The sequence below is a fragment of the Muscardinus avellanarius genome, assembly GCF_963383645.1.
Source record: "Muscardinus avellanarius genome assembly, chromosome: 15".
NCBI classification, from domain to species: Eukaryota; Metazoa; Chordata; class Mammalia; order Rodentia; family Gliridae; genus Muscardinus; species Muscardinus avellanarius.
This window is the reverse complement of record NC_137801.1, coordinates 50696882-50715480: the sequence shown is the minus strand read 5'-3', so window position 1 is coordinate 50715480 and position 18599 is coordinate 50696882. Positions and strand designations below refer to the sequence as shown.

Here is an 18599-nt window from a genome sequence, read left to right as displayed (position 1 = left end):
TAAGGAGCCAGGCATGGTAGCACATACCTATAAGCACAGTACTTGGGATGGAACTGAGATAGGAGGATCATAGGTTTGAGGCCAGCCTCAGCAATTTAGCAAGACTCTCAACAACTTAGTGAGGCCTTGTTTCAAAATTAAATATAAAATAGGACTGGAGGTGTAGCTTGGAGGTAAAATGCCCCCTGGGTTCGGTCCCCAATACCATATACACACACACCTAAAGGATTTCTTTTCTTCTTTTTTAGGTGCTTTGTACGGTTACATTTGATTCATTAGAATCCAGTATAAAGTCGGATCAAATTATAACAGCTATAAAGTAAGCTATGTTTTTACAATGTTGTGTTTTATGTTTGTTCCCATACATAATTGGAATTCATGGGATATTTCTAGTCATTATTAATTGTGTGTTGGAGGGGTGGTGCTGGGGTTTATTTATTTATTTATTTATTTATTTATTTATTTATTTGCAGTACTAGGGATTGAACTCTGGGGCATTCTACCTCTGAGCTACACTCCCAGCCCTATATTTTATTCTTTATTTTGAAATAGGGTCTCACTGAGTTGCAAAGGGCCTCACTAAGTAGCTGAGGCTGCCTGTGAACCACGTCTTTCTGTCTCAGCCTCCTGAATGCTGCGATTACAAGTGTGCACCACCATTCCCGGCTTTTTATTCTTTATTTTAAAACAGGATCTCACTCATTGCAGAGAGCCTGACAACTAAGTTGCTGAGGCTGGCTGAAAACTTGGAATCCTCCTATCTCAGCCTTCCAAATACTGGGATTACAAGTATGCACCACCATGCCTTGCTAGTACTGAGGCTTAAATTCAGAGACATTCTATAACCCCAGTCCTTTTTATTTATTTTTTTGTTTTCAGAAAGGGTCTCACTAGGTTCTTGAGAGTCTCACTATGTTACCGAGGCGGTCTCAAACCTGCGATCCTATCTTGGCCTCCCAATTCCTGGGATTCCAGATATGTGCCAGCATGACCAGTTTAATAATAATAATAATAATAATAATAATAATAATAATAATATATATAATAAAATATATTTTATTAATATATAATATATTAATAAAATAATAATATATAATAAAATTTGTTGTTGTTGTTGTTGTTATTATTATTATTATTATTATTATTATTATTATTATTATTATGTGTGTTACTGAGGATGGAATCTAGGGGTATTCTACCTCTGAACTATACCCCAGCCCTATTTTTTTATTCTTTATTTTGAAACAGTGTCTTACTGAGTTGCAGAAGTCCTCACTAAGTAGCTGAGGCTGTCTGCAAAATGTGATCCTCCTGTCTTGACTGCTGGGATTAAAAGTGTGTGCCACTATGCCCAGCTATTATTATTATTATTCTTTCTTTATTTATTTATTTTGCAGTACTAGGGGTAGAACATAGGGGCATCTACCTCTGAGCGACACCCCCAGCCCTATTTTTTTTATTCTTTATTTGAAACAGAATCTCACTGAGTTGCAAAGGGCCTCACTAAGTAGCTGAGGCTGGTTTGAACCTGCAGAATCCTCCCGTCTCAGTCTCCCAAATGCTGGGATTACAAGCATGCGCTACCACGCCCGGCTTATTATTAATTATTTAATTTGTATCTCTCTACTTCATTTTTCTATTTATGAAGTCAGAAGATATTTGTGTGTGCATGCTATATTGTCTTCTAAATCATTTATTTGGAACATATAATAGGAACAGATTTAATTTTTTATTGTGAGTACATTTATATTCTCTTTCTCTAGAACCATTTTTCGGAATTGATTTTCTAGGTAATTTTGAATAAGTAGGGTTTTTGTTTTGTTTTATTTTGGTTTTTCATTATAAATAAGAAAACAAACCGGCAAAAGTCCCAGTTGCTGAATAAAAATCTGGAAGCTCTTAATGAAAATTTTGTCCAGTCCCAAGCTACATTGTGATTTTGTGTTAAGAAATAGTTGTCTTAGCCAGGCATGGTGCCACACGCTTGTAATCTCAGCATTTGGGAGGCAGAGACAAGAGGCTTGCAGATGGCCTCAGCTACTTAGCAAGACTCTTTGCAATTCAGTGAGACTCTTGTTTCAAAATAGAGAATAAAAAGTCGGGGTGTAACTTGGAAGTAGAATGCCCTTGGTTTTCATACCCAGTACTGGGAAAGAAAAAAAAAAAAAGTTGGCCCTTTTTCTCTGTTCTTGAAAATTGGTGGGGAAATCATGGTGATCAATTTTAGATGACCAGTTCCACCAGCACCACTGCATCAGAGCCTGGGGACTCTAAAGTCACTTCTTTCTTTCCTCGGTATCTAATAGGGCCACTTCCCTTTTCCTGATCAGTGATCCCAGATTGCCACAGGATTCTGCTTCCCTCTTCCTACTGCCCAACTGATGAGGGTAATCCTAGGATTTTTAGGATAACTGCCTGAATTGTTTTTAATGTTTCTGATGAAAATTGGCAATGCCATATGTGTAAAGCTGAAATGTTCATCTTAATATGGTGGGGGGGGGGCTCTTATATTTCTATTTTATATTCCTACCTGAGCCAAAAATTGGTTTCTCTACCTTTCTTCACTTTTTGTTCTTGTCTAGAGAACCTCCATGTGTTATAGTCTTAAATTTGTAACTGTGTAAATGAAGAGACACATATTACTAGTCTGTATTGGTCTTTGGTTTTCTTTTCTTGTAAAATATGGGACCTGGGCCAGTGGTTTCTGTCTTCCTTTCTAGCCCCACACATTTATGATTCCTTTAGTCTTCTGAAGGAGTTTGATTTTTTTTTAGGTGTTTTCCAAGGCTGTGGTTTATGGTTACACACATTGTACACTACCTCAGGATTTTTTCTAAATCTTATGCAAAGACAGGTACCTTTTGTAATTCTCCCCAAAGTGGTACTATAGGTCCTACAAGCCTGTGTGTGACGTCATGGGTGAACCTGGTTTCCTGCCACCAAGAATTGTTTCACAACAGTTCTCTTTTATCAAACTCTGAAAAGATCGTTGCCTGTCAGCTCTTCTGATTACTTTCAGCTACATCATTTCAGTTACTGATCCTTTCAGTGTTGACTGAGAGAAAGATCATAGGTAAACTATTAACTATTGTGGTTATAATATTTAGGATTCTCAGTAGTTGTTAATGCTTAAAAATACATGTCTTCTACCTTACTGTTCAAATCTGAATAATTAAGAGCTTATATTTGAAGCAAAAATTATTTTCTTCAGTCTTTATTAAATTCATTCATATGCCCCAGAGTTGGGGGGAGGGGGAGATATTTCTTAGCTTGTTGGGAGGCTGAGAACGGAGGATCACTTGAGCCCAGGAATTCAAGACCAGTGTAGGCAATATAGTAAGACCTGATCTCAAAAAAAAAAAAAAGAAGAAAAATCTCTTTTACATCTTTCTAATTCTTCATGTGTTCTGTTTCAGACCAACTTTCATTAATACCTAATTTTTAAGCCTCTTAAATCTTTTTTAGTTGTTTATTGGAATAGTTTTATGTCATATAATGTTTTTAACGTTATATCTTTTGTTTGTAGTGGGATAAAAGATAAAAATTTCATGCTGCACTATGAGGTAAGGTAAATTTTTCTCCAACATTTTGGGAAAATTTTCTAGAATACTGCAAAATGGAAAGCACTTTACAGTGAATACTACTATCTATGTTCTCCCATTAACATTTTATCAGATGTCTGCTAAGTTGATTTGAGCTCTTTATTTTATTGCATACAGAAGGGATTTAGAGAGATAATAGCTTTCCAATGATTAACTTCCTATTCTAAGTCATACATAAAAGTTAAAAGTAAGCCGGGCATGGTGGCGCACACTTGTAATCCCTGTGCTTGGGAGGCTGAGACAGGAGGATCGTACAGGTTCCAAGCCAGCCTCAGCTACTTAGGCTCTCAGCAACTTAGAGAGACCCTGTTTCCAAATAAAGTATAAAATAGGTCAGGGAGTATAACCTGGAGGTAGAAAGCCCCTGGGTTCCACCCCCATTACCACTAAAAAAAAAAAAAGTTTAAAGTTTAGTAGACAGTGTTGTTTTAGGATACTGTATATATGTGTGTCAGACAAAAGTAGGACTTCTCAGATACCTCAGATGACAAATGACTTTCTCCTATCAGCTCATTTAAATGTTCTTATTTGCTCAGTTGACTAATAGTAAAAGATATGAGGTGTTTAACATTGTTACTTTATATGAAGTTATTAGATTTGATTAAAGTTGTGATTGCTTTTCCTCACAACTAATCTTGAGGGACCCAAAATAACATATAATCCTCTTAATTTTATTATTTGAAGCATGCATTATGGAGGCTAGTGAAAAGTATAGTCACTTGAGTTAACACTCTTAGCCGCCCAGCATCCCAGTATTTCACTTTTATCAAACCTGTTATAATGAATAGAGAAAACATTATGTAGACAGTATATGCTGCAGAATGCCGCAAGCCTGGAGATTCACAAAGGTCTTGTATCCCTGGTAGATATATTTTTCTAGCTGAGCCTAGTGGCACATGCCTGTAATCACAGTACTTAGACTGCTGAGACAGGAGGGTCACAAGTTTGAAGCCACACTGAGCAACTTAGCAAGACTCTTTTGAAAATAGCCTGGCCTTAGCACATGCTTGTAAACTTCAGTATTCAAGAGGCTGAGATGAGAGGATCACAAGTTTGAGGCCAGCCTCAACAATCTAGTGAAACCCTCAGCAACTTAGCAAGACTGTTTTAAAGGGAAAAAAACAAAATGGGTTGGGGAATGTAGGTTAGAAATAGAATGCTCAGTCTACAATACTAAAATAAATAAATTAAAAAGGTCTAGGGTGTAGCTTGGAGGTAGAATGCCCATGAGTTCAATCCCAGTACAAAAAAATATGTATATGTCTTCTGTTCTGAGTGTACCCAGATGATACAGAACTCAGGAATTATAATTGACTAAAGCACATCTTTTGTCATGAATTGGTGCACACATGCACTCTATGAAGAACAGCTGTAGAAAATGCAGCTCTAGCTGATTACTGGGAAGAGAGATCAGGAAAGGCGCTAAAGAAGGAACTATTACTGTCACATTATTCCATTTTTTAAACCCTTTTAGTATAAAATAAAGTATAGGTACTGAAACACCATATAAAAACAGAAGATGGCTTAATACGTTTTTCTTTCTTTTTTTCTTTTTGGTACTAGGGATTGAACCCAGGGGCATTCTGCCTTCAAGCTACATCCCAGGCCTTTTTATTTTTTGTTTTTAAACAGTATCTCGAGCCTCGCGTGGTGGCACATGCTTGTAATCCCAGCATTGGGGAGGCTGAGACCGGGGGATCACAGTTCACGGACAGCCTCAGCTACTACTTAGTGAAGCCCTCTGCAACTTAGTGAGACCCTGTTTCAAAATAAAGAATAAAAATTAGGGCAGGGGGTGTAGCTTGGAGGTCAAATGCCCCTGGGTTCCATCCCCAGACCCGCAAAAAATAAATAAATAAATAAACAAAAAAAAAAAAACAGGATCTCGGCTTGCAGTAATGGCACATGCTTGAAATCTCAGTAATTGGGAAGCTAAGTCAGGTCACAGGTTTGCAGCCAGCCTCAGCTACTTAGTGAGGCCCTCCACAACTTAGTGAGACCCAATTTCAAAGCTAAGAATAAAAAATAGGAGCCAGGTGTAGTGCTGCACACTTGTAATCCCAGCCTTTGGGAGGCTGAGATAGGAGGAACACCATTCTTGGATAGCCTCAAAAATTTAGTGAGGCTCTTTGCAACTCAGTGAGACACTGTTTCAAAATAAAGAATAAAAAATAGCACTAGTGGTGTAGCTCAGAGGTAGAATGCCCCTGGGTTTCATCCCCAGTACCGCAAAAAAAAAAAAAAAAAAAAAAAAAAATAGGGCTGGAGGTGTAGTTTAGAGGTAGAATGCCCTGGGTTCAATCCCCAGTGCAGCTACCACCACAACAACTAAAACAGAGTCTCAGTATGTTGCTGAGACTGTCCTCAAACCTGGGAGTCTCCTGTCTCAGCCTCCCAAGTACTGGGATTACAGGTGCTTAGTGAGGTTTTCTGAGACACAACCTTGAAACCAACAGTCAGGTCAAGGAATGGAACCTTGCCAGCCTCTGTAATTTCTCCATGTTTTTCATCCCAATCTCAGTGTCCATCCTCCCCTAAAGGTAACTAATTCTCTCCTAATTTTATAGTAACTGCTTCCTTATATTTCTTGTGTACATCCTTAGATACTTTAGTTTTGTTCAGTTTTTGAAAAGTTGATATTTCTTTGAATCTCCTAATCTATACATCACATTCTTATCTTGCAATCTTACCTGCTGAACCCCAGACCTGTTTGAGCTCCCTGCCATCTGGGTATTGCTGACTGTACACTCATGGTACATTTCAGCGTATTTCTCTCTCCATTTAATTTACTGCAAATTCTCTGCTAGAGCCAAAGCTTGATCAGATTCTTAATTAATTGCTCCTTTTGAAAACCTTTTTGTTAAAGTGGAATTCCAGATTTTTATGGGAAACCTCCTTATTTTTAAATCATTACAACTTATTCATATTCCTTGAAGGTAACATAACAGTAAAAAAGTTGATAACCTCTAGCTAAAATAGAACCCATATTTCCTCAATGTGTACTGCTTTTTAAATATGTTTGTTTATTCTTAGAAAAAAGTATTTTGTTACTGTTAATATTAAACATTATGGAAATTTATAGTGTAAATCCCTATAACTATCCATTTCCCATGGCTTAATTTCCTTACATACTACAAATAGCGACTTTAGCAATGTGGTTTATTTCTTAGATTTACACCAGACACTTTCCACATATACCTAACTACATGTTTACACATACACACACACATACATACACACACACATATACATATACACACACATACTACACATGTGAATGTGTATTTTTTAAACAAAAATGGGATTCTATTATTTTGTAACTTGTTTTATTACTTTAGTAATATATCTTGAGTGTCTTTCTGTATCAGTTATTTAAGTGTGTATGTATTTTCAGTTTCCTCCTTACGCAACTAATGAAATTGGCAAAGTTACTGGTGTAAATAGAAGAGAACTTGGGCATGGTAAGTACAAATCTATAAACTTATATATGTTCTTATGGAGACTTAGTACATTTTTTGCTTATTTTCTATTCTAATTTAGGTGCTCTTGCCGAGAAAGCTTTGTATCCTGTTATTCCCAAAGATTTTCCTTTTACCATAAGAGTCACATCTGAAGTTCTAGAGTCAAATGGTATGTAATAAGATATTTGTTCCTTAGTATAAAATACTACTTTTTTTTTTTAATACAGGTTCTCACTAAGTTATTGAAGTTGGCCTTTAAACCTACAATCCTCCTGTCTTGGCCTCCCAAGTACTGGAATTACAGCCTTGTGTCACCATGCCCAGTTCCTGTTATATTCTTACTTTTCAGAAATGATGTTACATTATGTTTTATTATAGAGTCCAAGCCTAGAGAAAATGCATGAGAAAATGTGTTTAATTGATCATGCAGTTGAGTCTCTGTTCTTAACTAATGGTTTGTTTTAAAATCAGCATAAAACAAGTATTGGTCTTCTTGTATCTGTTATAACAGATGCAGTTTGGGTTTCTTTTTTTTTCTTTTTTTTCTTTTCTTTTCTTTTTTTTTTTTTTTTTTTACAAACAGATCACCAGGCTAGCTTAAAGAGAGGAGGGGTTAAAACAGAGCGATCCAATAGGCAGCGGATACCTATCACATATCAGGAGGTGAATAGTAAGTGGATCCTACAGAGGGAAACTGAGCTAGAAAGCTCAAGAACGCAGGCCAGCTACAGTCATTGAAGGCAGAAAGGACTGAGAGTTCTTAAAGGTAGAACATTAAAGGTAGAATAGATAGAGATGAGATAGTTAGAGATAATAAGGGATAAGCACCAAAATAAGCTCAGAATTAAACCAGATACTTAGCCGGGCGTGGTGGCGCACACTTGTAATCCCCACACTTGGGAGGCTGAGACAGGAGGATCACAGGGGTTCGAATCCAGCCTCAGCTACTGAGTGAGGGTTTCAGCAACTTAGTGAGACCCTGTTTCCAAATAAAATATAAAATGGGTCTGGGAGTATAGCCCGAAGGTAGAAAGCCTCTGGGTTCCACCTCCAGTACCACCAAAAAATAAATAAACAAACAAACAAACAAACAAACAAACCAGATACTTACCTCTTCTCTGTTGAATATGAATAGGCTAATGGCCCAATGAGAGAGCCAGAATCCTGTATTTTTACCTTCTGATGAAAACAAAAGAGATAATATTAGTCTGTGTGAGTGGTTTTTCAGAATCATAAGGCCTGCAACAATACTGTCCAATGGAACTCTGTGATAATGGGAATCCTCTATATTTGTGTTAACCAGTTTAGGAATAGCATTTATTTCAATTATTTTAAATTTAAGTAAATAAATTAATGACCAGTGCCTACTACATTGTGTTGCTCTGTAGTTTGGGGCTTTAGAAAGATTGATTTAAGGGCTTTTAAGCAAAAGGAAGAGCAGAGCACAGTGAGGCCAGCCTCAGCAACTAAAAGGAACCCTGTTTCAAAATTTAAAAACATAGAAAGGGCTCTCAGTAGCTTGGAGGTAGAATGCCCTGGGCTCAAACCCTAGTACAAAAAGAAAGAAAAGGTTATTGAATATTTATGCAATAATTGAATATTTATAAGGAAATAACTGATAGTAACATTTTACGTTTTTAAAAGTGAGTACAACCAAACATGGTGGTACTAGCTTGTAATTCCAGTACTTAGGAGGGGTGAAACGGGAGAATCCTAGGTTCAAGGATGGCCTTAGCATCTTAGTGAGACCTTATGCAATTAAAGTGAGACTCTGGTTCAAAAAATAAAATAAAATAAGGCTGGGTTGTAGGTCAGGTAGAAGGTCCCTGAGTTTTCAATCCCCAGACCCTGGTAAAAATTAAAAAGTCAGTATAATGCAAGTGTTTTCTTTCCACAGGATCATCTTCTATGGCATCTGCGTGTGGTGGAAGTTTGGCATTAATGGATGCAGGTAAAAGAATTATGCCTTAAATCTGCTACTATATCTATATCTGATTAGTTTAAAATAAGATTTCTTTAAAATTGGATTTTAGTAAGTCTTAAAGTCAGATTATAGATTACCAGACTAGGTCAGAGGCAAGATAGTTGCAAAGTAAAATTCAAATATCCAGCTGTTTACTGGAATTCTTTTTTTTTTTTTTTTTTTTTTTTTTTGGTGGTATTGGGAATGGAACCCACAGGCCTTCTACCTTCGGGCTACACTCCCAGACCTGTTTTATACTTTATTTGGAAACAGGGTCTCACTAAGTTGCTGAGAGCCTCACTAAGTATCTGAGGCTGGCTTTGAACCTACACGATCCTCCTGTCTCAGCCTTCCAAGCACGGGGATTACAAGCGTGCACAACTATGCCAGGCTGGAATTCTTTTTTTTTTTTTTTTTTTTTTTCTTTTTTTTTTTTTTTGGTGGTACTAGGGTTCCTGGAAGCCCTTCTATCTCTGGCTACACTCCCATGGGCTACACTCCCACACCTATTTTTATACTTTTTTATGTGGAAACAGGGTCGCTTAAGCTAGCGTGGCTGACTTCGAACTTGCGTGATCCTTCTGTCTCCGCCTCCCAAGCGCAGGGATTACAAGCGCGCACCACCACGCCCGGCCTGGAATTCTTATTTTTAATTAAAGCAGTACCCTGAAAATTACTTATCTTGGTTATCTAGGGAACTTTGTCATCTTTTAAAGGGTACAGAGCTCCAGAATAGATTCCAAACCCCAAAGAAGTTTCAAATAGGAAGCAGGCCAGGCATGGTGGCGCATGCTTGTAATCCCAGCATTTGGGGGGCTGAGACAGGATTATTGCAGTCTGCAGACAGCCTCAGCTACTACTTGAGACCCTTTGCAACTCAGTGAGACAACGTTTCAAAATAAATAATAAAAAATATGGATGCGGTATAGCATGGAGGTAGAATGCCCCTGGGTTCCATCCCCAGTACTGCATAAATAAGTAAAGTAGCTAGTAAAATACTGCTGTTTTTCATCTTCATGCATTCGTTCAACAAATGTAATGTCTTTCTTCTCATTTCACATTAGATTTAGATACACTGGAAAACAGAATAAACACTGAAAATATTAACTAAAAGATAAAATATACAATATGAGTCTAACTCCTTTAGAGGAATTCATATTTTTAGTCTAGACAAAAACCCACCTGGACGATGATGAGAAAGAACGTCAGGATAAAGATCACTGAGCCATGTTGACAGTTTTTGAGAAACCATGAAAAACCAGTTTTATCCCAGGGACAGAAAAAGGTTTTATTTAGAAGACAAGAAGAGTACTTCTATAAAGTTTAACTTAGTGAACTTTACAGTGACCTCTCACAAGACTCTTAAATAACTTGAGTGTTTTTTTAGTATTTTAGAAAGGAAAAGGGCTATAGAACAAAGGAGTCAAAAGACACCCAAAATGAAAACATGCCATAATAAACTTGTTTTCATAATGTGAAGTGTCAGGGGAGGGGATGCTGTAAATATTGTGTATCAAGAATCCAAGCCAGGCGTGGTGGCGCACGCTTGTAATCCCAGCATTCAGGAGGCTGGCACCGGAGGATCGCGGTTCGCGGACAGCCTCAGCTACTGAGTGAGGCCCTCTGCAACTTAGTGAGACCGGTTTCAAAATAAAGAATAAAAAATAAGGCAGGGGGTGTAGCTCGGAGGTCAAATGCCCCTGGGTTCCATCCCCAGACCCACCCACACACAAAAAAAGAATCCATCTTGGCAGTGTATGATATCTTTTTTTTGATGGTGGTGGTACTAGGGGTGGAACCAAGGGGCTTTCTACCTCCGGGCTATACTCCCAGACCGGTTTTATGTTTTATTTGGAAACAGGGTCTCACTAAGTTGCTGAGAGCCTCCCTAAGTAGCTGAGGCTGGCTTCGAACCTATGTGATCCTCCTGTCTCAGCCTCTCAAGCATGGGGATTACAAGCATGCGCCACCACGCCTGGCTTATGATATCTTTTTGTAGGTGATGTAATTTAGATTCAATCAATGATAGGTACTATTCATGACTGGTTGAAAGATGTGCAAAGGGGACTGGCTAATCTGATCAGCAAGTTGCGGGGGGGGGGTGGCTCTCACATAGAATAAGCCAGGGTGCATTATTTTCCACTTTGTCTCTTTTAGTGACAAAACTGAACTATGAAAAAGGATACTGATAAAAAAAGAAATAAGTAACTAACATATTACATGATTAAAATTATTTATAAAAACAATCAACAGGATAAAAAGCCTTATATATAAAAGTTAAATTTGGCAAGTGCTGTGGGAATGGCCAAGAAAAAGTATACTGTTCAGTTCAAACAAATGAGTGCTTCCCATTCCCTAAGCAAGGCACTGTCCTGTACCCTGGGGATACAGCTTTTACCTTTTTTAAAAAGAAAAGTTTAGAGGTACTATAACAAATATAAAAAATAATGCTAACAGCCAAGGGTGTTTTTTTAATTTGTTTACTTGTAATCTGAGTACTTGGGGGACTGTTCGAGGCCAGCCTTAGCATCTTAAGCCCGCAGCAATTTAATGAGACCTTGTTTCAAAATAAGTAAAATAAAGATAGGGGTATAGTTTAGAGGTAGAATGTCCTTAAGTTCAAGTTCAGTCCCCAGTAAAACACACACACACACACACACACACACACACACACACACACACATCAAAGATAATATAAATATATTCAGGACACATTGGGGATGAGTAATGAACTTGGTTGAAGGTAATTGGCTTGCGCTAGATTGATGAGACTCTCAGTACTTGCTGAGGCTGACCTTGAACTGTGGTCCTCCTGTCTCAGCCTTCCAAGTACTGGTGTTACAAGCATGTGCCACCATGCCTGGCATCAATGGGTATTTCAATATTCAGGAGAAAGCATATCTTTCTGAAGAATTTAGAAGATAAACATCTTTGTAAAGACTTGGACTATAATTAATGATAAGAGAAGTATTGATTCTGGCATGAATGACTTAATTGCTTTTAACCCACATAGGAATAAAGCAAGGAAAAGGTTTATTTGGAATGATTCAATTTTGAATATTTACTTTAAAATCCTTTGAGAGAGGCAGTTTGGTTATAAAAATCCAAAACTTGGCAAAGAGACCTAAGTGGAAGCAATGGATTTTTAAGTCATGAGATTAATTAGAAAGAATAATATTAGATAACTTTTATACTTTTTTTTTCTTTTTTTTTGCGGTACTGGGGATTGAACCCAGGTGCATTCTACCTCCAAGCTCCACCCCCTCAGCCCCATTTTTATTCTTTATTTTGAAACAGGATCTCACTAAGTTGCAGAGTACCTCACTGAGTAGCTGAGGCTGGTAGTGAACCTACAATCCTCCTGTCTTAGTCTCCCAAGTACTGGGATTATCAGCCTGCGCCACAACACCCGGCAATGTCTTTTATATACTTCTTTATACCAAAATAATTTCCAGCTAATCAAAACCTAAATATTATTTTTTAATAAAACGTGGAATATTTTACCAAAATCTTGGAGAAAAATGCTTTCCTAAGCAAAATCCAGTAACCCAGATTGAATAAACTTTAAATATTCTGCCACTACCCCAAAAAATCTGTATAAGCAAAAGAAACAAATTAGGAAGTATATTTTATACTCTATTTAATATATTTAATGTTTATATTTTAATAACAATGTATCTGTGTTGGAAGAGCTCTTACAGCACTGAAAAGAAAAATTTGAAAGAGCTCTTATAAGCCAGGCATGGTGACACATACCTGTAATCCCAGAACTTGGGAGGCTGAGACATGAGGATCACAGTTTCAAAGGCAGCCTCAGCAACTTAACAAAACCCTCAGAAGCTTAGTGAGACCCTGTTTCAATAAAAAAGAGCTGCGGATGTAGCTTAGAGATAATATGCCCCTTACCTGGGTTCAATCCCCAGTACCAAAATAAAGAAAGAAAGAAAGAGAAAGAAAGAAAGAGAGAAAGAAAGAGAGAGGAAGAACTCTTGTAAATCATTAATAAGAAAGAAAAAGACTGCTCACCAAGTAAAAAATGTTGAACCAGGCAATTACCCAATAAATAAAATATAGAGCCAGGTGTAGTGGCACACCTGTAATCTCAGTACTTGAGAGGTAGATCACAGGTTCACAGCCAGCCTCAGCTACTTATTGAGGCCCTCTGCAACTCAGTGAGACCCTTTCAAAATAAAGAATAAAAAATAGAGCTAGGTAGAATGCCTCTGGGTTCCATTCCCCGTATCACCAAAAAAAAAAAAAGAAACAATAAGAAATTTATAAACACATTCATAAAGAGAAGTCAATTTTTAAAATAAACGATGGTTTCACCGGGCGTGGTGGCGCACGCTTGTAATTCCCACACTTGGGAGGCAGAGACAGGAGGATCACGCAGGTTCGAAGCCAGCCATGCTGGCTTTAAGAGACCCTGTTCCCAAATAAAAGATATAAAATAGGTCTGGGAGTGTAGCCCAGAGGTAGAAGGGCTTCCAGGAACTCCAGTACCTATAAAAAAAAAAGCATGATAAAATAAATGATGGTTTTTACTCATTAGATTGGCAAAGATTAAAATGTTTAAGACGAATTAAAAAGGATACCAAGGCCAGGTATGATGGCACACACCCATAATCCTAATACTTGGGAGGCTGAGACAGGAGGATCACGGCTGAGACAAGAGGATCACAAATTTAAGGCCAGCCTGAGCAATTATTGAGACTCTCAGCACTTGACAAGACCCTATTTCCAAATAAATAATAGGACAGGGCTGGGAGGTAGAATCCCCTTGAGATCAATCCCTAGCACTACAAAAGGAAAGGAAATACATAACAGCATACATTCCTCATATATTTTGATAGCATAATATACATAAACCTTTTTTTTTTTTTTTTTTTTTTTTTTTTTTGCAGTACCAGGGATCGATCCCAGGGGCATTCTACCTCTGAGCTACACCCCAGCCCTAATTTTTATTCTTTATTTTTGAAACAGGGTCTCACCAAATTGCAAATGAGTAGCTGAGTAGCTACTCACTGGGTAGCTGAGACTGTCCTCAAACTGCAATCCTCCTGTCTCAGCCTCCCAAATGCTTGGATTACATAATAAACCTTTTAAGTGAGCAATTCCAGTTGTACTTGTAACTTATAATAATATATGGCTAGCTCTAGGTAACCATTCACAGGAATAAGATAGAGCTTTGTGTGGTGATATTTATCATATAAGCAAGATATGTTATTAAGTTAATTAGGCAAGGTGCAGAATAATGGATATGTATAGCATGCTCCCTTGAGTAAAGAAAATAAAAATACTGTGTTGTCATTTACATTTGTGGCAGAAATTTTCGAGTGGCTACATTAATGGTAGCTGCCATTGGGAGGTGAACTGAGGGTTTTGGGCTGGAAGTATTTACCAAATACATGGTTACATTTCAACAAAAGAAAGATGGTGCTAAAAACATAATGGCAAAGCAGCTGACAATTTAAGGGTCATAATGTTTGCAATTAATAGAGTTTTACCAAGTTATCCAAGTTACTGAAGCAGCTCTTAAAGTTGTCTTAATGGGCTTTATTATAGTTCTAAAAAGAAATGAGGTAGTCAGGACCTCTTAAAATTTTTCCAACTCAGCTTTGGTTATTGTCAACTTAGGGAATACTATCCCCTTACATTAAAATTAATGTCAACAGAATAATAAATGTGTATGTTAGGCCAGTACACAAATTACACACAAAGCTCTTTTTTCTCAAATTATAGGGGTTCCAGTTTCATCTGCTGTTGCAGGGGTAGCAATAGGATTGGTCACCAAAAACAGTCCTGAGACGGGTGAAATAGAAGATTATCGTTTATTGACAGATATTCTGGCAAGTATATTTCTAATTTCAGGTGTTTAACGGTGAAGACTGTACATACTTTACAAGTAGAATATGCTTTGAAGATGCTGGTATTAAGTAGTTGGTACAGTAGTTCTTCCGACCTCTGTATGTTTGCCTTGGATTTTAAAGGATGTTCTTTAAAAATATATATTCCACACCCTTAATCCCAGTACTTAGAAAGCTGAGAGAGGAGTATCTCAGATTTAAGACCAGCCTTATCAACTTGGCAAAACTTTCAGCAACCTATCAAGACCCCATTTCAAAACAAAAAAAAATAAAAAGAACTGGGGGTATAGCTCAGAGGTGGAATGCCTCTGGGTTCAATCCTCAGTAACACACACACAACACACACACACACACACACACACACACACACACACACACTCAATAAGAGCAATAATAACACATATTACATATTACAGTATAACTATTCATAAGGACTTAATTTAAGGTAATTGTAAAGTAATACTTACATATTTATTGGGGAAAGGCATGATCTAAAAATGATGTTTCTGATGAAAATATTTATAGCTTTAAAATTTACAAATTGGAAGCAGCAGGAAATATAGCAGATATTTCATTGTATTTGTTCCTAGAGGATGTGGCTTACATTCTTTTTCTTTTATTGGTGCATTATAGTCTCACATCATAATGTAAATTAATGTTGATAATGACATACATGCACATAGTACTTGGTACCTCCCACCTCCCCATTTCCCTCCCTCCCAACACCAAGTACCCACATTGATGTTGGTATATTCACATGTATACTCATAGTTGATGGTAATGTTGCTACTGATGGATCTCAGTCTTCCTCCTCCCCTACCTTTCCTCCCTGGCTCCACTGACTTTCTTCTCTATTACCTGGAATCCATCTGGTATCCCAAATACTCCCTAGCTCACACATTTTAGAGAAAACATAGGCCCCTTCACTTTCTCTGCTTGGCTAATCTCACTTAACATAATGTTCTCCAGGTCCTCCCATCATCTTGCAAATGATGTAATTGTGTTATTTTTTATTGCTGAGTAGAATTCCACACCCACGTTCATAGCAGCACAATTCACAAAAGTCAAACTATAGAACCAACTAGGTGTCCATCAACAGATGAATGGATTACAAAATTATAGGACATAATTTACTTCTAAAACTGTATTTTAAAGTTCTTCTGCAGTGACTGGGTGAATTTTAGTTTTGTTTAACACATTCTCATAATTTTTTAAATTCATAAAGGGAATTGAAGATTACAATGGTGACATGGATTTCAAAATAGCCGGTACTAGTAAGGGAATAACTGCATTACAGGTATTTTTAAAGCCTACTTTGTTTGATTTTTGTAGTATTTTGATAATATCAGGTATTAATGTGTATTTTTGTCTCCTTTGTATTAGGCTGATATTAAGTTACCTGGAATACCAATAAAAATTGTAATGGAGGCCATTCAACAAGCAACAGGTAAGCCATTGTGCATGATTCTCCACTATAATTCCCACTAGACCTATAAAATATTGACTTAAAAAATGGAATTTCATGGAGCTACAGTTATAGCCCAGTGTGTAGCACTTGCCCAGTAATTGTAGGTCTTGGATTTTTATCCCTAGCATAGCCCAAATACAAAGGAATTTTATGTAATTTAATTAAGATCAAGAAGTATCCACAGGGCATGGTGATGCACACATATAATCCCAGTACTTGAGAGGCTGAGACAGTAGGGTCACATAGCTACTTAGTGAGGCTCTCAGCAATCTAATGAGACTCTGTTTCCAAATGAAATATAAAATAGATCTGAGAGTGTAGCCCTGGTGTAGAAAGCCTTGTGTTCCATCCCTAGTACAACAACAACAAAAAAGAAGTATCCATTGGGCAAATGACTAACCATTCAATTGGGAGCTCAGTGAATTTTTTTTTCAAATTAAGCAACTTTCTAAAATAGCATTTATGGAAGAGGGAATATGAGTGAATTTTTAAGATAACTAGGATATGGAGAGTTTTGATTATTAAGCTAAAGAGTTTGGATTTATACTATAAAAACTAAGAGTATGCTGGGTGCTGTGGTGCATGCCTGTAATCTCAGCTACCTGGGATGCCAGAGCAGGAAGATTACAAGTTCAAGGCCAGCCTGGGCAATTTAGGATGTAGTTCAGTAATGGAGTTCTTGCAACACCCTGAGTAGCTATTTCAGATCCCATTTATTACTTTTTTTTGGGGGGGAGGGTATTGGGGGTAGAGCCCAGGGGCTTTCTACCTCCGGGCTATACTCCCAGATCTATTTTTATATTTTATTCGAAAGCAGTGTCTTACTAAGTTGCTGAAAGCCTCACTCAGTAGCTGAGGCTGGCTTCAAACCTATGTGATCTTCCTGTCTCAGCCTCCCAAGCGCCGGGATTACAAGTGTGCACCATCACGCCCAGCATTACTTATTTTATTTAATTATAACTTTTACTGTATTTTTCTCTCTTCTAGTGGCAAAGAAAGAGATATTACAGATTATGAACAAAACTATTTCAAAACCTCGAGCATCTAGAAAAGAAAATGGACCTGTTTTAGGTAATACATTAAAATTATTACTAGCTTTGTGAAATTATAAGTATTATTATATTATTATAGTTTAAAATTTTTACCCCACACACAAAAAATAAAAATATTTTAAGTACTTTATTGCTAAAATACTTTAGAAGTAAGGACTTTTAGTGTTTCACCATATAGAAGTGGTGACTGTTGGAAGAGAGAGCTATGTTCACCCTTATTTACCATTAGCTAATTACATTAGCTAGGTGTGGTGGTGCACACTTGTAATTCCCAATACTGTGGGAAGCTCAGACAGGAGGATCACAAGTTTGTGGACAGCCCCAGCAAGAGGCCCCAACTTAATGAGACCCTGTTTCAAGACAAAAAATAAAAATAGGGTTGGGGGTGTAGCTCAGAGGTAGAATGTCCTTGAATTCAATCCCCAGAACTATTTAAAAATTACATAATGTATATGTGTATAGAAAGATCACATTGCACCCCATAAATATGTATAATTATTATGTTTTATTTTTGTGGTGCTAGGGATTGAACCCAGGGGCTTTCTACAGCTGAGTTATACTCCTAGTCTTTTTTACATTTGTTTTTGAAACAGTGTCTCCCTAAGTTGCTGAGAGTCTTGCTAAGTTGCTGAGACTGTCCTAAAACCTGAGAGCTTCCTGTTTCAGCCTCCCAAGTACTGAGATTACAGTGTGTGCCACCATGCCCAGGTAGCTAATTTTTGTTTTATCTATCAACTAAAAAATAAAATACTTTAAATTTGGGGGTATATTCTTGGACATTTTTTCAGTAATTGTAATCCAGTAACATTTTTTCCATTTAATAGTAAATTATCCTTATTCATTAATCTGCCGTACATTTCAGAAACTGTTCAGGTTCCATTATCAAAACGAGCAAAATTTGTTGGACCAGGTGGATATCATTTAAAAAAACTTCAAGCTGAAACAGGTAAGAGTTATATGAAGTTTAAATGTTAGACCATGTAGGTTTGCTATTTTATCCTGCTGAATTGCTCCAAAAATATATATTTGAGAAATGAGAAAAAGAAAAGAATATGATATCTTTACTGTGAGTTTTCTGTGTGCTTTTTTATAAATTTAGCAATTTAAAATGTAATTTATAAATGTAGCAATTTAAAATTAAACATATCTAAAAATTTTGTTTTTCACTTTAGAAGAGTTATGGTTT

At 37.1% G+C, this 18599-nt stretch overlaps 1 protein-coding gene across 1 annotated transcript in view; it reads left to right on the top strand.

Annotated features, from left to right (window-relative positions):
- PNPT1 (polyribonucleotide nucleotidyltransferase 1) overlaps positions 1 to 18599 on the top strand; it is a gene marked incomplete at both ends in the record, with an annotated part of 53291 nt that overhangs the window by 27358 nt on the left and 7334 nt on the right. Inside the window, 10 exons of the mRNA XM_080710997.1 lie at positions 249 to 319; positions 3527 to 3563; positions 6997 to 7063; positions 7143 to 7232; positions 8961 to 9014; positions 14769 to 14875; positions 16119 to 16190; positions 16277 to 16340; positions 17349 to 17432; positions 18276 to 18359. Of these exons, the coding sequence (XP_080567123.1) occupies positions 249 to 319; positions 3527 to 3563; positions 6997 to 7063; positions 7143 to 7232; positions 8961 to 9014; positions 14769 to 14875; positions 16119 to 16190; positions 16277 to 16340; positions 17349 to 17432; positions 18276 to 18359 (730 nt within the window). The remainder of the gene's footprint in view (positions 1 to 248; positions 320 to 3526; positions 3564 to 6996; positions 7064 to 7142; positions 7233 to 8960; positions 9015 to 14768; positions 14876 to 16118; positions 16191 to 16276; positions 16341 to 17348; positions 17433 to 18275; positions 18360 to 18599) is intronic.